Source organism: Oncorhynchus masou, chromosome 22, assembly GCF_036934945.1.
Source record: "Oncorhynchus masou masou isolate Uvic2021 chromosome 22, UVic_Omas_1.1, whole genome shotgun sequence".
NCBI lineage: Eukaryota > Metazoa > Chordata > Actinopteri > Salmoniformes > Salmonidae > Oncorhynchus > Oncorhynchus masou.
In genome coordinates this window covers 51,109,632-51,128,561 of record NC_088233.1, presented here as the reverse complement: position 1 = coordinate 51,128,561, position 18,930 = coordinate 51,109,632, and the positions used below count along the sequence as shown (strand labels likewise).

At 41.9% G+C, this 18,930-nt stretch overlaps 1 protein-coding gene across 7 annotated transcripts in view; it reads left to right on the top strand.

The window, feature by feature from the left end:
• The window catches only part of LOC135509674 (AP-3 complex subunit beta-2), a 96,190-nt gene that overhangs the window by 61,363 nt on the left and 15,897 nt on the right, over nucleotides 1–18,930 (top strand). For 3 of the 7 annotated variants that reach the window (XM_064930531.1, XM_064930533.1, XM_064930528.1), the window contains exons 14-19: nucleotides 2,981–3,090; nucleotides 3,441–3,617; nucleotides 5,004–5,190; nucleotides 5,499–5,629; nucleotides 13,588–13,702; nucleotides 17,496–17,682. In XM_064930531.1, the coding sequence (XP_064786603.1) occupies nucleotides 2,981–3,090; nucleotides 3,441–3,617; nucleotides 5,004–5,190; nucleotides 5,499–5,629; nucleotides 13,588–13,702; nucleotides 17,496–17,682 (907 nt within the window). Of the gene's footprint in view, nucleotides 1–2,980; nucleotides 3,091–3,440; nucleotides 3,618–5,003; nucleotides 5,191–5,498; nucleotides 5,648–13,587; nucleotides 13,703–17,495; nucleotides 17,683–18,930 lie in introns of all 7 variants that reach the window. The other 4 variants (XM_064930534.1, XM_064930532.1, XM_064930529.1 and 1 more) reach the window with 2 other exon arrangements.

The following is an 18,930-nucleotide window of genomic DNA, read 5'->3' as shown; positions in this document are numbered from 1 at the left end:
CTTGGCTCTCTACTTGGAAGCTTTGAAGTGCCCCCTTGTGTACTAAATTACAGTAGACTGAGAGGCCTCTTGTTGCCCATCCTTTAAACTGGTTATCTCATATATCTTCTCTCCTCCCACCATATCCATCACTTTAATGTTGTAATTCTGTCTAATCCATTGACTCAGGGGTTCTATAAATAGGGCGAAGAGGAGGGGCGAGGCCAGGCATCCCTGTGTCAAACCCTGTTCTTATACAAACTGGTTTGAGGAGGTCACCATTAATTTTAATTCTTGCTAATGGTCTATCATATAATGCCCGAAAGGCTTTAATAAGGTCCTAACTGAATAGATATAGGCCCATCTGACAGGATCAAAAGCCTTCTCAGCATCCAGGCCCAATGCAATGGCTTCTACCTTATTCTTTTGGAAATGTATCATCATTTGTAATGTTTGTGTAATATTGTACTGAGTGTGTCTGTCGGATAAAGCCTGTCTGGTCTAAGTGAATGAGCTCTGGTAAGATACTTTCTATTTTTCTAGTTAGAATAGATGTGTATAGTTTTAATGCAAATTTAGGACCGGGATCCACGAGGGGATCTCACCTTTCTGAAATGCCCAGTTACAGGCTGCAAGTAAACTTGGGATAATCTATTCTCTAAATGATTTCTACCATTCAGAGGTGAAACCGTCCGTACCCAAGGATTCGTTTGCTTTGGTACCAGTAATAGCTGTATTTAATTCCTCTGTGGTCATTTCTGAGCTTAACATCTCATTCTGTTCTTCAATGATGGTGGGTACTGTAAGATCAGTGAGTAAGAAAATGTGTCTATTTGTAAGTCATTGTCAAAGTGTGGTTGGGAGTGTAGGTTTCTGTACAGTATTTGAAAGCTCTCTTGTATCCCTTCTACTTTGTGTTGAATTATTTTGGTCTGGGGGTTCCTTATCTTGTAGACAGTTATATCTGCTTCCCCCATAAGGAAATTAAGCAACAATTTTCCCATAAGGACCTTTTAGCTCAGCCCATTATATTTTCCGCAAATTAGACTTTTTGATTAGATTTTTTTTCTTTATTTATCTCTCTCATTAACCCACGCAACATACATTTGAGTAATTGTCACTAATTGGCCCAAGGGGGCCAACTAGTCTAATAGTTTCATAGACTTACTGCCTACTTCATAGTACCTCTGTTGTAGAAATATACTTTTTATTTTCTTCTTGGAAGTACATTTTCTTCCATTTTATTCTTCATCTTTTTAATTTCTTGTTTCAGCTTGTTTTAACTGAGATTGCAGTTTATTAAGTTTCTCTCGTCTAATGTTCTTTAAAAGAGATGTAGAGGCGATCATTTCCCCCCTCATTACAGCTTTGCATACATCCCAGAGCACAGACGGTGACACCACACCGTTGTCATTCTGTTCCAAATAGGTTTAAATGTCCAGATTCATTTGTACCTTCATCTGTGGGTTATTCAAAATACTTGAGTTCAACCTCCGGAGAGTCGATCTTGGTCTATTATTCAAACACATGGACATACACTGAGTATACTAAACATTAGGAACACCTTCCTAATTCGGAAAGTATTCAGACCCCTTGACCTTTTCCACATTTTGTTACGTTACAGCCTTATTCTAAAATGGATTCAATTGTTTTTCCCCCTCATCATTCTACACACAATACCCCATACTGACAAAGCAAAAACTGATTTTTTATTTTTTTTGCAAATGTATTAAAAATAAAAACGTAAATATAACATTTACGTAAGTATTCAGAACCTTTACTCAGTACTTTGTTGAAGCACTTTTGGCAGCGATTACAGCCTTGAGTCTTCTTGGGTATGACGCTACAATTTGACACACCTGTATTTGGGGAGTTTCTCCCATTCTTCTCTGCAAATCCTCTCAAGCTCTGTCAGGTTGGATGGGGAGCATCACTGCACAGCTATTTTCAGGTCTCTCAAGAGGTGTTTGATCAGGTTCAAGTCCGGACTCTGGCTGGGCCACTCAAGGACATTCAGAGACTTGTTCCGAAGCCACTCATGTGTTGTCTTGGCTGTGTGCTTAGGGTTGTTGTCCTGTTGGAAGGTGAACTTTCGCCCCCAGTCTGAGAATTGTTAAGGTGCCTTTTGGCGAACTCCAAGCAAGCTGTCATGTGCCTTTTACTGAGGAGTGGCTTTCGTCTGGCCATTCTACCATAAAGGCCTGATTGGTGGAGTGCTGCAGAGATAGTTGTCCATCTGGAAGGTTCTCCCATCGCTGGATCTCTGTCAGAGTGACCATCGGGTTCTTGGGCACCTCCCTGACCAAGGCCCTTCTCCCCCGATTGCTCAGTTTGGCCGGGCGCCCAGCTCTAGGAAGAGTCTTGGTGGTTCCAAACTTCTTCCAATTACAAATGATGGAGGACACTGTGTTCTTGTCTTGCATACATTTTTTTGGTACCATTACCCAGATCTGTGTCTCGACTCAATTCTGTCTCTGAGCTCTATGGACAATTCCTTCGACCTCATGGCTTGGTTGTTGCTCTAACATGCACTGTCAACTGTGGGACCTTTATAGAGACAGGTGTGTGCCTTTCCAAATCATGTCCAATCATTTCAATTTACCACTGGTCGACTCTTAAGTTGTAGAAACATCTAAATACTGTAAACAAGGTATTTTTTATTGAAAGTTTTCCTATATCATATTCCTCAATTATGTGCCTATCTTTACTAAAGGTAAAGATATAGTGAATCCTATTGTAAACTGAAGAAAGGGGGAAGAAAAGCAAGTACAGTCACGGCTGGTAAACATCTCTTTTAAAGTATTGATTTTCTTACAAATGGGTTTTGGCTGTGTTGGGGTCATTCCTGTAGAGTCAAGTTTTGGGTTTGAACCTCCACATATCAGGATTCCCTGTGCTTCAGCTGACATCATATTAAACATTTCCTCTCAACGACCCATGTGATATAACAAAAGTTCAATGACGGTTGTGAAATATCAGCATGAACATGTGTCGGTTGCAGAGTTAGTAGTGGCCGAGTCGGTGGTGGTGATTAAGAAGCTGCTGCAGATGCAGCCCGAGCAGCACAGTGACATCATCAAGCACATGGCCAAACTCACCGACAACATCCAGGTACGTGGACGTAGGCCTCTGATCTTAACTTTGACCCCATAGTCTAACTACATGAGGTGCTCTTTTTCTTGTCATAATTAATGTTTTTTTGAAAGCATATTTGTCCCCAAATCTTCACAACAGTCCTGCTTGGTTGTGCTGTCAGTTTGTTTTGAGTAATCAACAAATAGGCACTTTTGTTGAAATGAAATGAAATTAAAATGAAATGTTAATTGTATTGTGTTACAATTGTATTGTATTATGATTGTATTTCAGGAATTGTAACATATGACCGAGAGCCAGAGCGAGCCTCCAGTTTCTCCACTTGACTGTTTGCATGCCCAATGTTCATGCGCTGTCTGCCTACACAGGTGCCCATGGCGCGGGCCAGTATCCTGTGGCTGATCGGGGAGTACTGCGAGCACGTTCCCAAGATCGCTCCGGATGTCCTGAGGAAGATGGCCAAGACCTTCACCAACGAGGAAGACATCGTCAAGCTGCAGATCATCAACCTGGCTGCCAAACTCTACCTGACCAACTCCAAACAGGTGATGCACTTATAATCCATTTAGGACTTGTGTTGAGCATGTATGACCCTGTTATAATGTGTTATAACCATCTCCTGGCTGACAAACTCTACCTGGCCAACTCCGAACAGGTGCCAGCATCTACACTGAATAAAAATATAAACACAACATGTAAAATGTTGTTCCCATGTTTCATGAGGTGAAATAAAAGATCCTAGAAATGTTCTATACATGTAAAAAGCTTAAATCTCTCAAATGTTGTCCACAAATTTGTTTATGTCACTGTTAGTGAGCATTTCTCTTTTGCCAAGATAATCCATCCACCTGACAGGTGTGGCATATCAAGAAGCTAATTAAACAGCATGATCATTATACAGGTGCACCTTGTGCTAGGGGACAATAAAAGGCCACTCTAAAATGTGCAGTTTTGTCACACAACACAATACCACAGATGTCTCAAGTTTTGAGGGAGCGTGCAATTGGCATGCTGACTGCAGGAATGTCCAACAGAGCTTTTTGTCAGAGAATTTAATGTTAATTTCTCTACCATAAGCTGCCTCCCACGTCGTTTAAGAGAATTTGGCAGGACGTCCAACCAGCCTCGCAACCGCAGACCACGTGTATGGTGTTGTGTGGGCAAGCGGTTTGCTGATGTCAACATTAAGGGCCCCATGATAGGGTTATGGTATGTGCCAGCATAAGCAACGGAAAACGAACACAATTGCATTTTATCGATGGCAATTTGAATGCACAAAGATATCTTGAGGCCCATTCTCGTGCCATTCAGCTGCCGCCATCACCTCATGTTTCAGCATATGAGAATAAGACAGGCCAGCACTAGGCTATATTTTCCATTTGTCTTTATTCCTCCTTCTATGCCATGGTTCTCTTGGGAACAGCTGGTACAGCAGCTTGTATTTGTAAAGCCTTTACCAAAACACTGAGAAAACAGTGGGTTTAGTATGGCCACGTCCTTTAGCTCCCCAGCTTCGCAGCAGTGTCTTGTATTAAACCCTTTCCCAAGATGGCAGAGAAGCAAGTAATGTTGTTCTCATTTTACTGCACAAGCAGGCTTACTCCCTTTTTGGATAAAAACACTTCCATCTCACCATTAAAGCATATTTTCCATAGGTAGGTAGTGATTTAGACTTTCAGCATGATTCATTATGGTACAGCCAAGGCTCTTGTACAGTCGTTACAATGTCTATGGGACTTCCACCAATGATCCACTGGTATGATACAGTCATCCCTATGGCGCTGTCCACAGTGTTGAAATATCTCTCTCTCTGTGTCTCTCTCTCTGTGTCTCTAGCACCAAGCTGTCACCTCCCTCCAGTTGAAAGTAACATTCTCTCTCTTTTCCCCTCCTCCCACACTCCCTCCTCCCTTGTTCCTGTCCTCCCTCAGACAAAACTGCTCACTCAGTACGTGCTGAACCTGGCCAAGTACGACCAGAACTATGACATTCGCGACCGGGCACGCTTCATCCGCCAGCTCATCGTGCCCACTGACAAGAGTGGTGCCCTCAGCAAGTATGCCAAGAAGCTGTTCCTGGCCCTTAAGCCTGCGCCCGTCCTCGAATCTCCATTTAAAGGTGTCTTTCATCAGATGGTGTTCTTTTTTACTAGCCTGGTCCCAGATCAGTTTGTGCTCTACTGCCAACATCTATGGCGATAATGACCGCAGAGTTAGCAAGAAGGCCCAACCAGATCTGAGACCAGGGACTCAGATCTGAGTCTCTTACTATTTCTGCTTCTGTTTTGTGTTGTTAGACATGAGCCTTTTAAAATAAATTGCAAGTGAACATGGTCCTTACCATAATTCATACCATAGAGATACAATATAGTAATGTTTTATGTAATTATGTGGATCTTACTGTCTTTTTTTCTCTGTGTTTTCCAGATCGAGACCACTTCCAGCTGGGCTCGTTGTCCCACCTACTGAATGCCAAGGCCGGCGGCTACCAGGTGCTGCCTGACTGGCCCGAGGCCGCCCCAGATCCCTCTGTGCGCAACGTGGAGGTGAAGGAGTCTGTGCGTGCAGTGGAAACAGTAACAGCCAGAGACAGGGGGCCTCTTGGGGCACCCCAAAACCCGAGGGGGGCCCGAGGGGCGCTCCTCTAGTTGGGCAATGCCTTGGAGGGGGCGCAGCACCACCACCAAATTGCAGTAGCACCCAGACACTGACATATAACACTGACTTCATTAATCATGACCACCTGCCAGTCATTCACTGGTCACTCACTGTTCATTAGCATAGCGTCATCCACGTATGCACTACGCACATCCCTATTGTCTCCCATGCATTGTCAATGGGATGCTGCTTCCGCACATACTGCCAGTGGTGCCAGAATGTGCCCTGAAAAGGTTAATTCTGTTTTAGTCAAGTTCAAGGACCCAGATGCTTGAACTGTATGGTTGCCATATTATCTGCCCAGTAAACATGATTACGAAACAGCTAATAACGTAACAGAATGAATCTGAAATTGACTGGGCAACAGGAATGACCTGTCCCAGTGTGAACTCCGATCAACTGGTAACAGAGTGGAATATTGTTATGCTAATGGCAGCTGAGGCTAGTTAGCTATCACACCTGAGCACACACTAGTGAAATTGGGAAATCACTGTCAGGTGTCCGCTAGTAAACTCTAGCTGGCCTAGCTGTGGCCTACTTGCCAAGTTTATCCAATACTATGCTACCCATTAGACCCCTTGCTCCTCTGGCCTCTATAGGGTAACAAACACTCAAATCACCCACACCCCCACCCCCTTTGGTGATATCTCACCTGCTTGAGCCAATGGCACATGGCATAAGGGGGTGGAAGGGTACCTTCCAGCAATGCAGCTCAGCTTGGAACACACAGAAAAGAGGGAAAACAAGGTCTTATTAATTTTACAACGGAAAACGATAATAAGCGTTTATTGGACAACTCCAAGTAGTTTTCTTCTGTTTGATGAAAACAACCCAGCAAATGTACTGTTACTAAAACACACCACACAGACTCAAATAACCGCCATGCAGTAATGTCTCACCTAAACACCTCTAATTACCCAAACCACAGAGGCTCCCATTTTTCCACATTATCATTCCATGTGCCATCGGTTCATTTTCAACGATATGTGCCAAAGGCTGACATCAAATCAATATCCTTAAGGCTCGCTCCTTACGTCCAAATCCTCCAACAAAACCCTTAAAAAAATGTTTTGTTGCGCTGGAGGAGGGACTTCTTGATTTGGTTTGCTTGTTCCATTGGTTTATCGTTGCTCCGTGAACTGTTTATGTTTGTTTTAACAATGTCTTTTCATTCCCCATGATTCTGCATTAATGTGTCATTCATGACCAAAGCAGATTTCCAGACGAGTTCACATGTGGATTTGTATCTGGTAACTTTTGACCCCATGACCTCTCTCTCTCTGCCCTCGGTCCGCAGATAGAGGAGGTTATAACCAGCAGTGAGGGGCGGATCGGCTTGCTAGGAGACACGCGAGAGGTGCCTCCCGTTTGAGAGTGCAGTGTATTTCTGCTGACTGCCCTACTCTCTCTAATTTCTCTGTACCACTCAAACAGGGCACTTCAGTGACTTAAAGAGAGAGTTCATCCAAATGACTAATTCCAGACACTTGAAGGGGTAGTTTGCCCAAATAACTAGTTGATCTTATCGTATGGATAGTCTAGCTACACTAGAAAAAAGGTGCTAAGTAGAACCTTCTCTGGGTTTTTGATTTGTCCCCATAGGGGAACCCTATTTGGTGCTGGGTAGAACCCTTTGCAGAGGATTCTATCCAGTGGTGGAAAAAGTACCCAATTATCATACTTGAGTAGAAGTAAAAATACCTTTGTCGTGTCATGACTATCATTAATGTGTTTGACTGTTATTTGATAAAATAATTACATACCACGTTCAATTATTACGCAATTAAATTAATCATATAATAATTCATTAAGTAGTTATCTGGGGCACCACGGGAAAAGTTATTTAACAAGTTACTATCTCCTGACTAAACTCTAAAGATATAAATATCTCTTACATCAGTCACAGTCAATATTCTTCGATATCTGCATGAACCCTAGCATAAATGATGAATCAGCGATATACAAATTGGCGTAATTATTTATTTACCAAATAAATAATCACACAGAAAATACATAAACACACAGTATACTTATTGTTCACTAACACAATGCAATGAAAGGTCCCTAGTGGACTAAACCGATATGATGGCTTGTTACACAAAATGGTGGATTCAAAAGAGAGGGAAAGGGAAAAACAAAGGAATTCCACAATAATTGTACATACAGTTGAATAACTTAAACAGCTGCAAGCTGAATGTTCCTGTGTTGTCGTCGTCTTCTTCTTCTTCGAGAGAGAGAGTTTCTAACCATTTCGTATCTTTCAGTTCACGCTGTCAGTCACGCTGGTCTAATGTAGAGTCTAACCATTTTACACGCCTGTAGCAACCCAGCTATGTACTATATCTAGAGATTTAAATTCCTACCATTTCAACGTGCAGCCATGCTCCACGTTTTTCTGGTCTCATAGAGTCTAACCATTTGTGACGTCCGGTTCAACACCGTCCACCTGCTTGGTCTGATACAGTGGGGCAAAAAAGTATTTAGTCAGCCACCAATTGTGCAAGTTCTCCCACTTAAAAAGATGAGAGAGGCCTGTAATTTTCATCATAGGTACACTTCAACTATGAAACTATAAATTCATTAAAATTCCTACAATGTGATTTTCTGGATTTTTTTCTCATTTTGTCTGTCATAGTTGAAGTGTACCTATGATGACAATTACAGGCCTCTCATCTTTTTAAGTGGGAGAACTTGCACAATTGGTGGCTGACTAAATACGTTTTGCCCCACTGTATGTTAAATCTTCACGAGGGGTTTTATGCACTCTGGCAAAGGGGGCGTTCCACGACGCCGACATAATGTCTTTGCCCACGTGGGTGTGGTCCCTGGTTAAGACTTTATATGAAAAACATTTTTTTCATTTAGAAGGCTAACATCATTATTCTTTAAATAGCCACGGACCATACCCAATGTTTGGATTACAGAAATATTGTTAATTATCCAGCCTTTTGATGTTGTAGTTTTGGCGGGAGTAATCTCCTTGAAACAAAAGGTTTCATTCCCCTCAATCCTGTTTCTACAAGTTATTTATGAGCGTCATAAAATGGCCAACGTCACCCCTCTCCCCTCTGCGGGAGAGAGAGGGCGCTGTAGAGCGGACTCACAGTAACCTGATCCTTCGGTCCTCACAGGAGAGTCATGACACCTTAATAGAAAATGCCTCAAGTAAAAGTGAAATTCACCTAGTAAAATACTGTAATTATAAAAAATATATAAACGCAACATGTAAATGCGATAAAAAGCCACTCTAATGTGCAGTTTTGTCACACAACACAATGCCACAGATTGCAATTGGCAGTACGTCCAAACAGCCGCTCAACAGGAGACCATGTGTATTGCGTTGTGTGGGGAACCGGTTTGCTAATGTCAACATTTTGAACAAAGTGCCCCATGGTGGCGGTAGGGTAGGCATAAGCTATAGACAACTAAAATAATTGCGTTTTATCAATGGCAACTTGAATGCACAGAAATACCATGATGAGATCCTGAGGCCCATTGTGAGGCACATTTCTTTTAAGGTGTTTGTGAACAAAAGATGCATATCTGTATTCCCAGTCATGTGAAATCCATAGATTAGGGTCTAATTAATTTATTTCAATTGACTGATTTCCTTTATATGAACTGTAACTCAGTCAAATTTTGGAATTGTTGCATGATACGTTTATATTTTTGTTCAGTTTATTTGGTATCTATTTAGCAGTCATATGGCTAGGAGGTAGAAGCTGTTCAGGGTCCTGTTGGTTCCAGACTTGTTGCATCGTTAACGCTTGCCATGTGGTAGCAGAGTGTAGTCTTTGTCAATTATTAGGGATTTCCTCTGACACCACCTGTTATAGAGGTCCTAGATGGCAGGGAGCATGGCCCCAGTAATGTACTGGGCCATATGCACTACCCTCTGTAGCCCCTTGTGGTCGAAGCCAAGCAGTTGCCATACCAAGTGGTGTTGCAGCCAGTCAAGATGCTCTCAGTAATGCATTTATAGAATCTTTTTTTATTTATCCCTTTTTCTCCCCAATTTATTGGTGTCCAATTGGTAGTTACAGTCTTGCCCCATCGCTGCAACTCCTGTACGGACTTGGGTGAGGTGACAGTCAAGAGTCATGCGTCCTCCGAAACACGACCCAGCCAAACTGCACTGTTTCTTGACAAAATGCCCGCCAGCCACACCAATGTGTCGGAGAAATCACCGTACACCAGGCGACCGTGTAAGTGTGCATACGCCCGGCCCGCCAAAGGAGTCACTAGAGCGCGATGGGACAAGGATATCTCGGCCGGCCAAACCCAAGGTATTGTTGTGCCCTCTTCACAACTGTGTTGGTTTGTGTGGACCATGATAGATTGTTAGTGATGTGGACACAGAGGAACTTGAAGCTTCTCGACCCATCCCCAGTCCATGATCAGCTCCTTAGTCTTGCTTCCGTTGAGGGAGAGGTTGTTGTCCTGGCACCACACTGCCAGGTCTCTGACCTCCTCCTTATAGAATGTCTCACCGTCGTCAGTTATCAGGCCTACCACTGTCTTGTCGTCAGCAAACAGCCACGCAGTTGTGGGTGAACAGGGAGTGCAGGGGGGACTAAGCATGCACCCCTAAGGGGCCCCCATGTTAAAGGTTCAGCATGGCGAATGTGATGTTGCCTACCCTCACCACCTGAGGCAGCCCATCAGAAATTCCAGGTTGCAGAGGGAGGTGTTCAGTCCCAGGGTCCTTAGCTTAGGGATGAGCTTGGAGGGCACTATGGTGTTGAATGTTGAGCTGTAGTCAGTGAACAGCATTCTCACAAGGTGTTCCTCTGGTACAGGTGGGACAGGGCAGTGTGGAGTGCAATAGAGTTTGCGTCATCTGTGGATCTGTTGGGGTGGTATGCGAATTGGAGTGGGTCCAGGGTGTCTGGGATAATGGTGTTGATGTGAGCCATGACCAACCTGTCCTAGTAATCTGTCTGGCCCTGCGGCCTTGTGAATGTTAACCTGTTTACATCGGCTACGGAGAGTGTGGTCAAACAGTCGTCCGGAATAGCAGGTACTCTCATGCATGGTTCAGTGTTGCTTGCCTTGAAGCAAGCATAGAAGGCATTTAGCTCGTCTGGTAGGCTCACATCACTTGGCAGCTCGCGGCTGGGTTCCCTGTTGTGATCTGTAATAGTTTGCAAGCACTGCTATCATCTGACAAGTATCAGAGCCAGTGTAGTAGGATGCGATCTTAGGCCTGTATTGGCGCTTTGTCTGTTTGATTGCTCGTCAAAGGTCATAGCAGGACCCATCAAACAGGCAGGGCGTCAATACAGGACTAAGATCAAAACCTACTACTCCGGCTCTACGTCTACGTCGGATTAATGTCCCGTTCCTTGAAAGTGGCAGCTCTAGCCTTTAGGTCAGTGCGGATGTTGCCTGTAATCCATTGCTTCTGGTTGGGATATGTACGCACTGTCACTATGGGGATGATGTCATCAATGTACTTTATTAATGAAGCCGGTGACTGATGTCACCGGCCATCGGATGTCAATGCCATCGGATGAATTCCGGAAAATATTCCAGTCTGTGCTAGGGAAACAGTCCTGTAGCTTAGCATCCGCTTCATCGGACAACTTCTGTGTTGCCTGAGTCAATGGTACTTTCTGTTTGAGTGTTTGCTTGTAAGGAATCAGGAGGATGGAGTTATGGTTAGATTTGCCAAATGGAGGCAGAGGAAGAGCTTTGTATTTGTTTCTGTGTGTGGAGTAAAGGTGATCTAGATTTCTTTCACCTGTAGTTGCACAGGTGACATGCGGGTAGAAATTTGGTAAAACAGATTTCAGTTTCCCTGCGTAAAAAAAAAATGCAACTGGGGCGCTGCCTCTGGATGAGCATTTTCTTGTTTGCTAATGGCCTTATACAGCTCGTTGAGTGCGGTCTTAGTGCCAGCATTGGTTTGTGGTGGTAAATAGACAGCTATGAAAAATATAGATACATTATTGGTAAATAGTATGGTCTACAGTTTTTAATGAAGTATTCCAACTCCGCTGAGCAGTACTGCAGGATGTAAATATTAAAGATCGCACACCAGCTGTGGCACCATATTAAAAAAGATTGGTGTTGGATGTCAAAGTGCCGATTGGTTTAGATGGGAATTCACTTATTACTTAGCTGAGCCTATAAAGGATGGTAAATTGCTACAGGTATTCTATGAACGTATTTCAATAATTAATGCTATAGAAGTCCAAGTCAGCTCGGTCTCTTATAGCTATTTATATAAAGAGAAAGTTTCAGTTTTGAAATGGACCGTAGCCAGATGGATAGTAAGGCTACTGGTCTCTAATTTTAGTAACTGAAATTGGACTTGTGGTAGTGGTACAGTTTGTGTATTTTGCGTGTGAACTGCTGTGTTTGACTCTTTCTTGTTGTGCGGTGTGTGCCAACCTTGTTTCCAATCCAAAATCTGCCTCTCTCGATCTTCTATGTTCCTCTCCTCATGTATTCCACCATTCAACCCCCGCTGGATTCATTCAATCAATGTTGCACTACCATAGCGAAGTTCAATAAGCAAACACCACCTCATGCTTTAACATTGATGTATAGTCTTAGATATTGGATGTACCGTAATGATTATGATAACCATAAGTAATTGTGAATTTGTTAACTTGAACTGTATTAAGTTATTTAATAACTTGGTTACAGTAAGTTAACAAATTGCTTAGTTGAAGTAATTTCAAGTTGTTGAAGTAATGTTTAAAGTACTTTGGTAATGTTGTTTAATGAATGCTTAATTGTTGTTAAATAATATATTTTTAAAGAGAGTAAGATAAGGCCTTGTAGTAGCAATCGCTTAGAAGTGAAAACTGTTTTTGAACATCTACAGTATTGAGTAAGTGCAACTTGAATCCGTCTGTTCCTTTTTGCCTTGTTTTTTATACCTCTTTCTAGACTTTTCTTCCTTTTTGTCATCTCACTTCCATCCCAATCTTTTTCTTTCTTCCGTCCTGCCAGGTTATTACGCTGCTTGAAAGAGTCACAACTTTAACCAGCGTGAGTCAGTCAGTGGCAAAGAGCTTGCCTCTTTGAGCCCCCCCCTCCTTCCCCAAAGCGACAAAGTGCTTTTTGACACCCCAGGCCTACCGTAGCTGCTGTACTGTGCCTAGCTAACTCAGCAAAACTACCCAGCTCAGCAACCTCCTCTGTCTCTACCATTAAAGAGTTGATTCCTTCAGAAGAGTTGACGGTCCTCCCACTTGTTGAAACTTCTCTTCTTCTTACTTTTTGTGGTTGTTGTTGTTGTTGTTTTTTGCATGTGAGATAAACAACTAACATACCGTATCAGTAAGAATAGAAAAGAATACACCCTGGTTAATACAATACATTTTAATGTTGTTACATTTTTCAGTGCCAGGACATTGACTGCTCCTGGAGGACATCACATCTTTATTGGAACTACTACTCCCTTTAAAAAATCTAAATCAAACACTATTACCAAACTGGCCATGAAGGCATCACCTTGGTGCTGCCACCTAGCTGTGGAAAACGATAAATACAAGTTAAACATGTTACACAGTACATGTTATGACAATTGTGTAAACTAAAGCTTCCCGGGACTGTACCATAATGGATGCCCATTATGGCTGGTTGGTTTGTTTCACAGGGTCGGCCCCAGGGGGAAGCAGTCATGGCCATGCTGCGTCTTCGATCCTTGGCTGCATCCGAAATGGCACCCCATTCCCCTATAGCGCGCTACTTTTGACCTGAGCCCTATGCGGGCCCTGGTCAAAAGTATTGCCTTAGGGAATACGGTGGCATTTCGGATGAACCCCTCTTCTCTGCTTCCATTGAAATGCTTCGGACGTGGTGGTGACATGGCTGACTCTTTGACCTCTGACCTCTTTGCCAGGTGCCGGAGTGGACCAAGTGCAGCAGCCGTGAGAAAAGGAAAGAAAAGAAGGCGGACAAGCCATTCTACTCTGACTCGGAGGGCGAGTCTGGCCCGACCGAGTCTGCTGACAGTGGTGACTAGGGCTGCTTCCTTCCATTCACAACCTCACAACCCGCTTCACCACACGTGCTAGCATGAAGAATAATACTGTGATAACGTAAAAAGCGTTTCTGTGTGTGCATCCATGGAAATGTTTGCCTATACAGTGTTTGCCTATACAGAGTATTTAGTCAGCCACCAATTGTGCAAGTTCTCCCACTTAAAAAGATGAGGCCTGTAATTTTCATCATAGGTACACTTCAACTATGACAGACAAAAAAAATAAAAAATTTAATCCAGAAAATCACATTGTAGGATTTTTTATGAATTTATTTGCAAATTATGGTGGAAAATAAGTATTTGGTCAATAACAAAAGTTTATCTCAATACTTTGTTATATACCCTTTGTTGGCAATGACAGAGGTCAAACGTTTTCTGTAAGTCTTCACAAGGTTTTCACACACTGTTGCTGGTATTTTGGCCCATTCCTCCATGCAGATCTCCTCTAGAGCATTGATGTTTTGGGGCTGTTGCTGGGCAACACGGACTTTCAACTCCCTCCAAAGATTTTCTATGGGGTTGAGATCTGGAGACTAGCTAGGCCACTCCAGGACCTTGAAATGCTTCTTAGGAAGCCACTCCTTCGTTGCCCGGGCGGTGTGTTTGGGATCATTGTCATGCTGAAAGACCCAGCCACGTTTCATCTTCAATGCCCTTGCTGATGGAAGGAGGTTTTCACTCAAAATCTCACGATACATGGCCCCATTCATTCTTTCCTTTACACAGATCAGTCGTCCTGGTCCCTTTGCAGACAAACAGCCCCAAAGCATTATTTTTCCACCCCCATTCTTCACAGTAGGTATGGTGTTATTTGGATGCAACTCAGCATTCTTTGTCCTCCAAACACGACAAGTTGAGTTTTTACCAAAAAGTTATATTTTGGTTTCATCTGACCATATGACATCCTCCCAATCTTCTTCTGGATCATCCAAATGCTCTCTAGCAAACTTCAGACGGGCCTGGACATGTACTGGCTTAAGCATTGAGAAGCATTCTCTGGCACTGCAGGATTCGAGTCCCTGGCGGCGTAGTGTGTTACTGATGGTAGGCTTTGTTACTTTGGTCCCAGCTCTCTGCAGGTCATTCACTAGGTCCCCCGTGTGGTTCTGGGATATTTGCTCACCGTTCTTGTGATAATTTTGACCCCACGGGGTGAGATCTTGCGTGGAGCCCCAGATCGAGGGAGATTATCAGTGGTCTTGTATGTCTTCCATTTCAAAATAATTGCTCCCACAGTTGATTTCTTCAAACCAAGCTGCTTACCTATTGCAGATTCAGTCTTCCCAGCCTGGTGCAGGTCTACAATTTTGTTTCTGGTGTCCTTTGACAGCTCTTTGGTCTTGGCCATAGTGGAGTTTGGAGTGTGACTGTTTGAGGTTGTGGACAGGTGTCTTTTATACTGATAACAAGTTCAAACAGGTGCCATTAATACAGGTAACGAGTGGAGGACAGAGGAGCCTCTTAAAACCTGTTGAGGCGATGGGTTCCCCTACGGGAACTCCACCCCCCTCCCCCCGTTCAGCTGAAAAGGTGGCGCAGGGAATGCAAAAATATTCTTGAGAAATCAAATGAAAGATAAACACCTTGTTCATCTACCCAGCGTGTCAGATTTTTATAATGTTTTACGGCGAAAACACAACATATATTTGTGTTAGACCAAACCAAAGAAAAAACGTAGACATTTTTTTCCATCAAAAGATAAAAATCACAAAAGCAGGATTTAAAAAAAAATCAATCACGAACCTCTTGACAATCTTCATCAGATGACAGTCAAATGACATGTTACACAGTACATTTATGTTTTGTTCGATAATATGCATTTTATATCCATAAATCTCAGTTTACATTGACGCCATGTTCAGAAAATCCTCCAAAATATACGGAGGAATTATAGAAAGCTACACCAGATAACAGAAATACTCATCATAAACTTTGACTAAAGATACATGTTCTACATATATTTAAAGATACACTGGTTCGTAATGCAACCGCTGTGTCAGATTTTTTTTAAACGTTACGGAAAAAGCCTAACATTGCAATAATCTGAGATGGCGCTCAGACGTAACAACATTTCTCCTCCATGTTGGAGTCAACAGAAATACAAAATTACAACATAAATATTCCCTTACCTTTGATGATCTTTGATCAGAATGTAGTGCAAGGAGTCCTAGTTCAACAATAAATCGTTTTGTTTCATAATGTTCAATTCTAGTGTCCAAGTAGCAGCATTTGCTATCACTTTCAGCTCACATGGCCAAAAAATGACTTCTGGTCCAGGATAACTTTGCATAAAAACTTCCAAATCTTCCAAAAGACATATTACAGGTTGAAGAAACTGGTCAAACTAAGTGCAGAATCAATCTTTAGGATGTTATAATCATATATATCCAATAGCAATATCCAACCGGATCATTCGTTTTCATCTGGGGCTGATTGGAACAGCCGTAGTAATCAAAGACCAACGCGCCACAACAAAATGGCATTCTTTTGCGACACCAACTACTTTCCTTCCCATTAGGTCAAAGTTCACAGCAAATGCTCCATTACACTTTCTACTGAATAAGAACATCTAGTGGAAGACGTAGGAAGTGTTTCCAGATCCATAACTTGTTGGGAAGGGAGGGGGCGATGACGTCAAAGTTGTCCCAACTTTCAGGATTTCAAAACTTCAAAACTTGGAAGATTGCCTGCCCTGTGAGTTCTGTTATACTCACAGACATAATTCAAACTGTTTTAGAAACTTCAGTGGTTTCTATCCAATCGTAATAATAATATGCATATATTAGCAATTTCAGATTTTGATGCAGTTCACTATGGGCTTGCAATTCATCCAAAGTGAAAATAATGCCCCCTATCTCTAACTGGATTTATTAAAGAAGTTACAGGTCTGTGAGAGACAGAAATCTTGCTTGTTTGTAGGTGACCAAATAATTATATTCCACCATAATTTGCAAATAAATTCATTAAAAATCCTACAATGTGATTTTCTGGATTTTTTCACCTCATTTTGTCGGTCATAGTTGAAGTGTACCTATGATGAAAAGTACAGGCCTCTCATCTTTTTAAGTGGGAGAACTTGCACAATTGGTGGCTGACTAAATACTTTTTTGCCCCACTGTATGTGCTTTATCATGTCCTATGAGTAGGGTTGCAAAGGGAGGGTATTTTACGTTTACCAGTAAACCACAGGAATTTGGGAAACTTTCAAGGATTTTATGTAATTTTCATAAAATAAATAAGATGATTTTTAAATGAAAGAAAATTATGAAAAAAACTGTAAAACATTATCCTAAATATATTCCATCAACTTAGTGAATACCGTTGGTGTTTAATATCAGGGTTTCAGCATGAAATATCCTTTATATTTTTACACACTTTTATTTATTTTACTATGTCAATATGTCTTTGTTGTAAATGTTTTGGAGGCAGTTGTGAAAAAAGTAAATAGTTGTGACCGTTGCAGTTATTTGAAAATTATGCCATTGTTGATTCAATGCTTTCTAAATGTATTCGCTTATTTTCCATGACAACCTCATAGAAAAGGTGGAGACAGATGTAAAGATGAACAAAAAATGTATATTTTCTATGAATCCATTTTTTAAAAAGTTATTCAAGTATAAATTACCAAAGTTGCCGTAGATTACCTGTTCATTTTTTTTTAATTCTGAAAATGCCAATAACCTACAGCTCTTTTGCAACCCTACCTTTAAGTATATGAGACAGAATCTGTGTAGGATGGGATGAATAGAAACCTCTCCACCCCCCAGCCTCAGACACAGCCAGCGGCTCAGAGAGTGGCAGTGGCAGTGAGGAGAGCGGCTCGGGATCCGAGAGTGAGGAGAGCAACGAGGAGTCGGAGTCTGCAAGCGAGGAGGACGAGGAGGAAGAGGGGAAGAAGAAAAAGAAGAATGTGGAGAAGATCAAAGCAAGGAAACCTGTTCCAGAAAGTGAAAGGTAACACACATTTTTCGCTTAAAGAAATGTTTCCGGAAAATTGAAAACTACCTTGTTATTTTTTTAAACCTCACATTTGGGAATCGACATGCCAGTGTATTGTTTAGTATTCCTGATAGCTATTGATTCGGTGAGCCGAGTTTATTAGCAAGTGCATCGGGTGATGTTGTACCCACGCATTTATGAACCATCTACATTCTAACCTGCCATCCTTTAGAATGTGCTCGTTCCTGTGATATAGTGAACCCCCACTGAAGCAAGTTTTCAAGTGGCTGCATGGCTTACCATTTAGTTATTTTGATAAATGTGAAAATACATTGAATACATCAATCAAATCCATGCATCATAAATGATGTATGTATTCGACCTCGGTAGTGGTTTCATAGATCTCTTTCAATGTATTTCTCTATAAACCAGAAAATGTCGTGCACTAAAGATGGCATTGTAGGCACACATTAGAAGATCATTGTTAACCCAATCAGAAAAACTATGCTCACAACTTGTATCTCCTAAATTATGTTTTTGGTGTATGCATGGCTTACCATTTAGTTATTTTGATAAATGTGAAAATACATTGAAAATACATTTTAAACAGACATCACTAACATTGAGTGACATGCCGACTCAAATCTCTAGCCACTTTAATAATTAAAAACTGGATGAAATAAATGTATCACTAGTCACTTTAAACAATGCCACTTTATGAAATGTTTACATACCCTACATTACTCATCTCATATGTATATACTGTACTCTATACCATCTACTACATCTTGCTTATGCCGCACGGCCATCGCTCATCCATTTATTTATATGTACATATTCTTATTCATTCCTTTACACGTGTGTATAAGGTAGCTGTTGTGAAATTGTTAGATATTACTGCATGGTCGGAACTAGAAGCAACAAGCATTTCGCTACACTCGCATTAACATCTGCTAACCATGTGTATGTGACCAATAACATTTGATTTGACATTAATAGACAAGAACAGCTCAAGAACAGAAGGACATCCATTTAAAAATGGCACACGTAGCCTACATATCAATCCATACACACAAACTATCTAGGTCAAATAGGGGAGAGGTTTTGTGCCGTGAGGTGTTGCTTTGTCAGTTAAAAAAACAAAACAGGTTTGCTGTTCATTTGAGCAGTATGAGATGGAAGAGTTCCATGAAATAATGACTCTATATAGTACTGTATGGGGACTTTGAAAAGACCCCTGGTGGCATGTCTGGTGGGGTAAGT